The sequence below is a fragment of the Cibotium barometz genome, chromosome 33 (assembly GCF_041138505.1).
Source record: "Cibotium barometz isolate CiBa-2024 chromosome 33, ASM4113850v1, whole genome shotgun sequence".
In the NCBI taxonomy this organism is placed as follows: Eukaryota; Viridiplantae; Streptophyta; class Polypodiopsida; order Cyatheales; family Cibotiaceae; genus Cibotium; species Cibotium barometz.
The window spans coordinates 21,954,674-21,964,840 of record NC_141078.1 but is presented as its reverse complement, the minus strand read 5'-3'; the positions used below and the strand labels follow the sequence as shown (position 1 = coordinate 21,964,840).

At 44.1% G+C, this 10,167-nt stretch overlaps 1 protein-coding gene across 1 annotated transcript in view; it reads right to left on the bottom strand.

The window, feature by feature from the left end:
• Positions 1-2,777: 2,777 nt before the first annotated feature.
• The window catches only part of LOC147619389 (uncharacterized), a 37,585-nt gene continuing 30,195 nt past the window's right edge, over positions 2,778-10,167 (bottom strand). Inside the window, exons 4-13 of the mRNA XM_086773023.1 lie at positions 7,105-7,151; positions 6,937-7,017; positions 6,682-6,847; positions 5,043-5,214; positions 4,899-4,964; positions 4,629-4,745; positions 4,476-4,542; positions 4,141-4,181; positions 3,969-4,052; positions 2,778-3,888 (exon numbers count right to left, since the gene is read on the bottom strand). Coding sequence (XP_086629149.1) covers positions 3,983-4,052; positions 4,141-4,181; positions 4,476-4,542; positions 4,629-4,745; positions 4,899-4,964; positions 5,043-5,214; positions 6,682-6,847; positions 6,937-7,017; positions 7,105-7,151 — 827 coding nt within the window. The 3' untranslated portion in view covers positions 2,778-3,888; positions 3,969-3,982. The remainder of the gene's footprint in view (positions 3,889-3,968; positions 4,053-4,140; positions 4,182-4,475; positions 4,543-4,628; positions 4,746-4,898; positions 4,965-5,042; positions 5,215-6,681; positions 6,848-6,936; positions 7,018-7,104; positions 7,152-10,167) is intronic.

Here is a 10,167-nt window from a genome sequence, read left to right as displayed (position 1 = left end):
TTAAGAAGTCAATGAGGGAGTATTCAAACGTAACCATTCCCCTTTCTAACCTCCTCAAAGGACATGGACGAAGTCTATCGCTCCTATTACCTCGAATGAGAGGCTTGATTAGGCTTTTAAAAGGATCAAACGGATGGTGAGAGATGCACCAATTCTAGCCAGACCATATCCTGACATACCATGCATGGTTAAGATGATGCAAGTGATTTCACGATAGGGGTTGCCTCATTCCAAGAGGGTCAACATGTGACTTTTGAGAGCAAGAAGCTTGATGATACCAGGTCAACTGGCATCCTCAAGAGAGAGAGTTATATATGATTATTCACATTGAAAATTTAGAGAATTACTTGTATGAATCCAAATTTGTCTTGACCGACCATGAGTCGATCAAGTATTTCTGTGATAGACGTGAGTGTTAACGAGGAAGAAAGTGCGGTGGGTAGAGCTGATGCAAGAGTGATAGACATGAGTGTTATAAGGGGAAAGAAAGCACAGTGGACAGAGTTAATGCAAGATTTCGATATGGAGATTCGGTATCAAAAGGGTAGCTTGAACAGGGTTGAAGATGCATTGAGTCAGAATGGGGGGGTGAATCTTTTGAGTTTCACCAAGATTCAGGTTAACCTTTCTGATTCCCTCAAAGGGATATGTGAGACCGATATATATTTTAGTTGTCTTTGGCATCAGGTCTAGGCTGGAGCTCCATTATTACAAACCAAAGGTCAGAGATCATTCCCCCTGTCAAGGTGGCTAGAGGGCAATATCTTATTCAGAAAGGGTTGTTGTTTCGAAATGATAAGAGTCCAATAGTGCTCAGATTAGCATAAGGATCCTTTACTACTATCACGATGCTCCTACAACAAGTCATCCAGGGGTACAACCGACCCATGATTTGGCAAAACGTATGTTTTATTGGTCCAAGATGAGGCCAGAAGTCCCAAGACTATGTGGTAAAGTGTGGTCAGTGTCAAGCGAACAAGGTTGAGCACCTTAGGACTGGAGGGCTACTACATCCTCTAGAGATCCCTAGAGTAAATGGGAGAATATTTCCATGGACTTTATCACCATTTTACCACGCACTCGCAGAGAGCAAAATGCCATTTGGTGGTGGTAGACAAATAGACAAAGATGGCAAGATTTTTACCCACAAGGAAAATAGTAACAGCTCCTAAATTGGCACCGCAATTACAGTGGTGTCTCACCCAAGGAGTTATTCCACAAAATGCTGGTGTTTTTGGGAATTCCCAAGAGTTCAAAGATGTTGCCAACAAGAAAGGTTGGTATATTATCCCCTGGGTACTGTGGACCTTCTCAAATCCTTAAAAGATCGAAGAGACAGCCTATAGACTTGAATTACCTCACAATGTGAAAGTTTATCGAAGAGAGAGAGATAGGGACTCAACTTGGGAGACAATTACTAGTATAGCGCAAAGGTTCCCCGGCTTTTTTTTTTGGACAGATTTTGTTTCCAAGGGTGGAAACGTTTGAGGGGAAGTATGTTATATACCTAAAACTAATCCCTCCCTCAGACATTTCCAAGAGTAAAAACGTCTCGAGGAGAAGTGCGTCACGTACTTAGAACTAATCCTCGAATTGGCTAGCCTAATCCAACAAGGATAGGAAGACCAAAGATCAAGAGATAGCAAACACGTATAAAGGACTAAGATTCAAAATTAATAAAACTAGGCTACTAGCTATATCTATAGCAAGTTAGCTCTTTATAGCAACAATTATCACTATATAAGTGATGCCTTGGGTTATTATTATGGGGTGCACTTCTGATGGGTATGTGCGTGGCCCGAAGTTTCTACTCCTCCTATGGACATGGGAGGTCCCAAGTAGTCTTGCCGAGGGCCCTTGCGTAGGCAAGCTCTAGTGGTATTGGATGCCAAAGCTAACTGGCATATATCTATGGAGTGGAGCCTTAGCCCCTGGCTCGGGACTACATCGAAGTGAAGATCCTACGGTTGGGTGGTGAGCTTGCATGCACCCCTTTTATTTGGTTATCTCTAATCTTGTGTTGGACTATGTTTAGGAGATCTTGATTGGATAGGCATGAGAGGCCTCTTACACTACCAAAGCTTTGTTTGTTCACACCACCCAAAAAAGAATGGCATAAATCTCCCAAAACCCCACATATGCCATGGTTAGCTAGCACTATGGTAAAAAGAACCACAACTATTTAATAATGATCGATGACTGAAATATTTAATTCTAGACAATTACTATTGTAGATGAGACGAGGACGATTACTATTGTCGAAGTGGTCTCGTCTCTGCATACCATTAAATGGTTCCATATACATTACTATAATTTCTGTTGTAGAAGTGAGATCAATTTTTGTCTATGCATACCATTATTAATTCCATATACATTACTATTAAGAGACTTGTGTAGGTAAGGACAATGAGAATTGACTCAATTTCATCCCGCAATCAAGCAAGCATTGGGAGAACATCGTTTTCTCAAGTATTGAATTACTGTCCAATAATTGCTTCCACTCTGCATTATAGCCAAAGTATTCACGAGTTACTCCCAACAAATATGGGGTCCCTCCAAATGAGCAATCAAATACCCACCACAATAACCTGAGAGAGTGTGCATGCCTCAAATGGTAAGCATGTAACATCAACCTTATTTAAACAATAAAGGTAAGAGATTTCACATCATGAATCCATCAAAGTTCAGGCCGATTAGATGGTGACTCAGTAGAAAAGTAGCATAATTAAAATACTCTCTCTCTCTCTCTCTCTCTCTCTCTCTCTCTCTCTCTCTCCTCATAAAGTATCTTCCATTCCTGCGTTTCGCTTCTTAATGTCTTTTACATACTGCAGCAAACTGCGGGTAAAGTACTAGAACGTGTGGGTTAAGTACTAGTCTACAAAAGGTCAATCTAAGGGATTTTTTTCTCTTATTTTTTAGAAATCTAGGATTTCTTTTTTCTCTCCTTGGTTGTCCATGGTTAATATGTAATAGACAATCTCCCCATTGTGCATATTAGGGGTCACAATAATGATGCAGCTTTGCTTGGCTTAACACTACCTATGCGCAGTGGGTACTCAAGAAACTAACACAGCATTTGAACCATGAAAATGATCAAATGCAAGAAAACATTAAATCAACAACCAGCATTTGATGGAGTTTCTTTTGGAGGACTGGAAGCAAATTGCTTGCACTTACAAAGAAAACTATATGCAGGTATAGCTAGACTTCCTTGTAGATAATTTCTACAGGATGTTTATCTGCTCCACAAACGGTTGTGAAGGCCCTGATCTGCTCCCTCACAGCAAAAGTAGCCATCGTGGCCAGCTTTGAAGAATTCCACTTATCTCACTGTTCTCCTGTCCACTGAGGCAAAGAACTGATGAGGCTGGAGTAAACGCTTCAGTTAGGCCAGTGAAATTATCCCACAGACAGCTTCTCATCATTGCCATGATGACCACATCAACGTCATCATCCAGCCCACCACCAAATTTCGTTTTGGTCTTCACTTACAGCAACCGTCGTACAAGTACCACATAGCTGACCAGCTCCACCCATGCCTTTCGAGCACTAAAACCAAAAAGACTGCTGCTTCTGGCATGCCTGAGAAAATGCAAACAGCCATGTAGCTGTTTGGGAGACAAAACAAGCATACCAATCTGCAGTGAAGAAACTGGCTTACAAGCTACTCTAAATCATTCTACACAAGTCTCTAGACAGAAAATCCATGCACATTAAACCTACAGACTACACATTCAAAAGACACTCATGCAAAGGGAAGAGAAAGCAAGCATCAAGAAGCTAAGAACATTATGCCATTCGAGCAGAGCACAAAAACAAAAGGCTAAGTAAGAGTGCACAAAATAAGCTTGACTGCTGTTCATTGTCCAACTTCCTTCCAAAATCCTGCAAAAAAAAAAAAAGAAGGGTTACTGCAGGGCCAATCTTCAAAAAGTTCGATAGCACAAATTGGCAGAAAAAATTACTTGTGAGCTGGCTACTAGTGGCTTCGTTTAGAGGGGGAATGCGAGCTGCTACTTCTGCCACTGGGACTACTGCTCTCTCTTGGTCTGTGGAAAAATTCAGCACTGTTATAGCTTAGGCATCTACCTTCAGGCTAAAACTGAACCAACTAAGTCAAAAAAAGCTCAAAATTACCTCCGAGGACTTCTGCTCTTGGAAATTTTTCTAGAAGCGCTCTGTAACAAAATGAAATATTCATCAGGAGCTTCAGAAATCAGCTGGACAGCCTGTAATGAAACAATAATTTTAACTACACGGCCACAGTTGTATGCAGCAGACCAATCATAGATTCAGATTTTATGGGATCCAAGCATATACACCCTGGCAAGGTGTACCTGTAAGAGAAAATACCAGCACACACATACCATCACCCCCTGCAGTGTCACTATCACAGTGGGGCTACCTTAAAATTGTAGTTTAAGAATGTGATAAACTGACTCATAAAAATGAGGGGAGGCGGTGATAATGACCTTTCTAACTGGTGATGGTGATGTGTACGAGCTTGACCTGCCACGCCGTCTGAGTGGAGATCGAGCTCTGTCAAACATGATGAAGTTTCAATATCACTAACAGAGATTCCAAAACACAGCATAACAAGAACTGGAATAATTTGAAGCACACACCTCCTGGGAGCTGACCGAGAATGAGACCTCAGCGGTCGCCGAGGTGGAGACCTTGATCGCCTACGCACTGGTGACTTTCGAGGGGGGGAGCCCCCACGGCGAACCAGAAGCGGAGACCTATATCTCCACAATCAGAAACCAGACTTAGAACTGCTATCAACAAGCTTGCCCTTCGTATTACAAGCATGATAACCAAATACAAAAGTCCCCTATGCTATAACACAAACCCAACAATTGAAGATATAGGTTCCAGGAGAAGAATGCAATTACCGTCGTCGAGGGACAGGAGACCGCTGTCTAACCCCCACTGGACTTCCTCTGGCTCGGCGAGGTGATCTGTGGACCAAAAAAGAGAAACCAGGTCAGCTTTTGTGAGATTTGATGAATGAAAAATGATGTCAGCAATTATACCACCTTATTACTGAACGCCGGCTTCTTCGTAGTGGAGAAGGGGATCTTCTTCGAGGAGAGCTTGCAGGAGGATGTCGAGCTTCCAGGGCTCGGCGCCAGGGCGAAATCCCATGCCGCCGATCAACAGACGGGGACCTCCTCCGTGCAGAGGGTGAGAGTGATTTTCTACGGGGAGCTGCAGATTCAAGGAACAATCAGTGGGAGCTACCAAAAGGTTATTAAAAAATGTCATTAAATTTCTTACTCTAATACCTTTCAAACATTTCATGCTTAGCAAGATACACCACTACTAAATGCACAAAAATTTCAATTTTTGCAGATACACATATACTCAGATCCAAAAAAAACTAATAGTACTGCATTTCAAAAATAGTACCACTAAACACCTAAAATAGCTGCATGCAAGCTATCAACAGTCTAAACATGGGTTTCCTGCCAAATCAATAGCTCAAAAAGATCATGCATTGGCAGCCATATGCTCAAGTTTGTCAAGAGCCGTCAGCATGGACTGTCTCATCAAAAAACCTGGCCTTGAGGTAGCAGTGCATGCCTTAGCCTCTATGACACAAAATGGGATTGCTCGCCCGCAACAGCAATGCTTGGTGAAATGCAAGACCCACAATTGCTCACTCCTGTCAAAACCCCATAGGATCTCCTCGTAGAACGTTTCTGGTACGAGACTCAAAACCTGCAAACAAACCAAACAAACAAGAAGGGGGTGCAGGATTGACTCACCTCCCAACCACGACAGCCGTGGGCAAGCCCACAAGACTTGGATGTCCCCACCGAGCCACGAGCTGAGCTAACTAGATGGACGTACCGACAATCTCTACCTCGTGACGTCCCAAACCGCTACGAAGCTACCCTTGCAGACCTCGAGACTGCTGCCGGCCTCGGCTGCATGAAGCATGTGCACGTCTGCACTAGATCCAAGCTCCTGGCCATAGAGCTCTCACAAAGTCACGCGAGACTCTATTTGACTAATGACTAACCTTGGCCACCCTTTTATAGGCTCTTGGCCGGTTATCGGGTGTCCACACTTGGGTGCCCGCCCGTTAGTCTATTCCTAACTCAGCTCGCCAATCAGCCTGCCTAGCTCCAAGCTTTCCCAAACCTCGAAACTAGTCTTGTGTGCCTGTAGCACACGGTAGATACACACTATGCACATGACAACTCCTGTGCAGTAACTTTCTGCCGTGCTCTTCCTGAAAGTGATGCAGGTAAAGATACAACCCTTGCCTCACTCTCACGTGAGACCTGTACAACAACAGCTTGTCAATATTACCTTCATACCTTTAGATTTTCACGGCATCAAGCCTAACGAGCTCAGAACTGACATCAACATGAGGATGCATACACAAACTGCTTCATGAAAAGGGCACTGTTGCCTTGGCATCAAACGCATGCAGCTGCAGATTCAAAGCCCTTACCCAAGTTCCCTAGGCTTCCTGTTATTTTCAACTAACATAATGAAAGATTGAAGTCTATGCTTATCTTAGACTTGGCTGGAACAACCTACAGAATGCTCAGGTGATCAACATTAAACTTGTAGTTCAGATGACGACTCATCAGTCATGACAGAAACTTGCACAGTGCACTTATACATCATGCTGAGGTGAGACATTACTCAACACATGCTTACATTTGCGGCGCCTGGCCAGACCATCCTTCTCGCCCGTGCCACGGATATTAGTTCTGCCTCCTGAGTCCCGTTTAGAGGGCACTGCAGCCGGTTTAGGTGGTGGAGATGGCTTCTTGCTAGGTGGAAGGGTAGACCTTACAAAAACTACATTACCATCAATTTGAGCCTGCAACACCAGGATCCAAAGCCATGAGAACCAAAGAGTCTACACGTTCATTACCAGGACTGCACGCACAGCTACATACACCGACGTACCTCATTAAAATGGAGTTTGGCCTTTGCAGCATCTGCCTTGTTCTTGAAAACAATGTAACCAAAACCTCGAGGCAGTTGAACCTGTAGAATAATGCAGTCAATCATGGACTAAAAAAAATTTTCAGTGGTGAAGAATCAAAAAAATAGAAATGGACAAAGAAAACTAACATGTCGGTCCATGGCAAGCTCCACACTTACAACCTCACCAAAGTTGCCTGATATCAGAACAATCAATAAGTCAAGTCAGCAAAGCCATCCACTCTACACATGTTTGAGGCAAGTAGAGGAATAAAGATTAAGAAATTCAGATAAATTAATAAAGCATATGTAAGCTCATCAAGTCAGCAAAGCCATCCACTATGTATCATCCGTCTCAGCAGCCGTGGAGAGCTCCTTTTGATCCGCACTTTCACTACTCCAGTTTGGTTGCATGGGCAGCATTATTACATGCATAGGGCGGGACCCGAGCTCTTTTCGCTGCAGTTTCCCCAACGGCTTTCCTCTCCCCTCCTTTCCTTCCTTTGGAAGTGTCAGCCAACTCCTAGAATCCCTCCTTCCCCCCTTATAAGAAAACCATGCTTGGTTAGATCTGTGTGGACTGATGTTTCGTTCCACTGGAAAAGCCACCAAATTCGTCACTGATTGGAAAGCGGGAACAAGTCACTGTCTCATCTTATTCTCAGAGATACAAGTGCTCTCAAATGGCTAGCACATGTTCGTGCCTACATAAGACTTTCTACCAGAGAAGGCAATTTTAAGATCAACACATCTACCAAATTCAAAGGCAGCATCTAGGTTGTGTGTGGAATCCACCCACCACATAATGTTGAATGCTCTAAGGACCTTGGTGTTGAGATATCGAGCTCAACTAGTGCTGCAAACATTGATGACCCGCCTAGGTGATAGCTTCTGCACTTACGCCATTGGCATGGTTGGTGAGTGATATGCCACCAATGGTTTACAAGCCAGCTCATGTAGTCAACTTCACACCATGGACTAACCATTGTATGTTATAGTAGGAGAGTACTTTCCCTTCTAGTATGTACACTTATCTCTTTAGTTTATGGTTGTAAAGAACAAAAGAGAATAGAAGAAAATTCAGCCATCCATCTCTCTTGTGTGGTTGTCTACTCTTTTGTGTGTGTTTGCTTGCAAGGAGCTCAAGGTTATCTTCTCCTGCGCATTCTTCTTATGGTATCAGAGCGTCGGTTCATGTAAAGAGCTCAAGAGACAAAAAAGGAAGCGGTACACGGATGGGGATAGTTTCATCTCTTTCCTTCTTTGATTTTGGAGCAACACCTTAGGGTAGTTGTGAGAGCTTCAGACAGACGGGAAGTCAGACAGACGGGAAGTCACTATCTCAGCTTGAGGGATCCTCCTAGGTGAAGGAAGTCACTACCTCAAAGGATTGTCATGTGCACAGTGTGTATCTACCGTATCTACCGTGTGCTACACGCACACAAGACTAGCTTCGAGGTTGGGGAAGCTTGGAGCTAGGCAGGCTGATCGGCGAGCTGAGTTAGGGATAGACTAACGGGCGGACACCCAAGTATGGACGGGCGGGCGCTCAAGTGTGGACACCCGATGACCGGCCAAGAGCCTATAAAAGGGTGGCCAAGGTTAGTCATTAGTCATATAGAGTCTCGCGTGTCTATGTGAGAGCTCTATGGTCAGCAGCCTGGCTCTAGTGCAGACGTGCACCTACTTTATGCAGCTAAGGCCGGCAGTAGTCTCAAGGCCTGCGAGGGTAGCTTCGTGGCGATATGGGACGTCACAAGGTAGAGATTGGTCGGTACGTCCATCTAGTTAGCTCAGCTCGTGGCTCGGTGGGGACAGCCAAGACTTGTGGGCTTGCCTACGGCTGTCATGGTTGGGAGGTGAGTCAAGCCTGCACCCCCGTCATGTTTATTTGGTTTGTTTGTAGGTTTCGAGTCTTGTACCAGCGTTCTACGAGGAGATCCTATGGGGATTTAACAGTGGTATCAGAGCAAGCCTCGTGAACGAGCAAGTCGGTAGGTAGAGAAAATGAGGTCAAAGAAAAGGTATGAGTTCGAGAAGCTTGCTATTTTTCAGAGTATATTGCTGTTTTTTTTTTTCAATTTCAGCATGTTGCTTTTTCATCATAGGAGCCCGTGGTGATGGGGATTTTGGTCTTGTTATGGGTTGTTTGCTTTGCAAAGAAGAAGGCTGGAGCGGGCTTCTTGCCACACATCTCTCAAGTTCTCAAGCTCTCAAGCTCTCTAGTACTCTCCTTGTGCAAGATAAATATTTTCTCTCCTCTTGCCCTCTTCAAGATGTCGACCCAAGAATCCGAGTTGGAGCCCCTTATCGAACATGAAGACCTGCCGGCTACGGAAGACACCGATGCCGATCTTTTCGACGATTATGTGTCAAAATCAAATTTCCAAGGATTTAAAGTTGCTCTCGAAGCTTCTTCCTCGGAACGTCAAGCACAAATCACCACGCAGATGCAGGCTTTACAGAACTCCCTCTCTTTATTGAACACTACCCTATCTACTCTTTTAGATATGGATACCTTGGCATCTGCTTTAGGCCCCAATATTACTCCGAAACAGTGCGAGAGCGAGCAAAAGCAGCGTACTAAGGAGATAGTGGACACTTGGCTACATAAGTGGCAAGTCCATTTTCAGTTCCATCCATATGACGATAGGAAAAAGATCCAACTAGCAACAGGTTTCCTCTCAGGCACAGCTTTGCTTTGGTGGAAGGAACTCAACCCTAAACCAACGACTTGGGCACAGTTTGAAGACGTCTTCAAGAAAGAATTTGTCAAGAAAGAGGATGACTATGATGTTGTTGCCCGGTTTACTACTTTGACCATGACCTCACAGAACCTCACTTATGAGGGCTATCTTCAAAAAATTAGAGACTTGCAGATGAAAGCTACAAAGATGGATCCCACAACTCTTTTGGGGTTCTTCGTAGCCGGTTTACCCAACTCATACCGTTTAGGTTAAAAACAACAAATGCAAAACTTTGGACGAGGCCATTCATTCCGCTCGTATCTATGATGATACAATGGTCTCTTCCAAGTCTAAACCCGTTACCGAGCAGGGGAACAAGCACAAAAGAAAGTTCTCCGCACCAATGGCTAGCACGACTGAAGAAAAGTCTTCGGACCAACCTTCGAAGGATTCAACTTCGATACCAGCGAAGAAGAAACGTCTCCTTAAGGCTTTGAAGCTCAAGAAGGAGAGACGTTGCTTCATC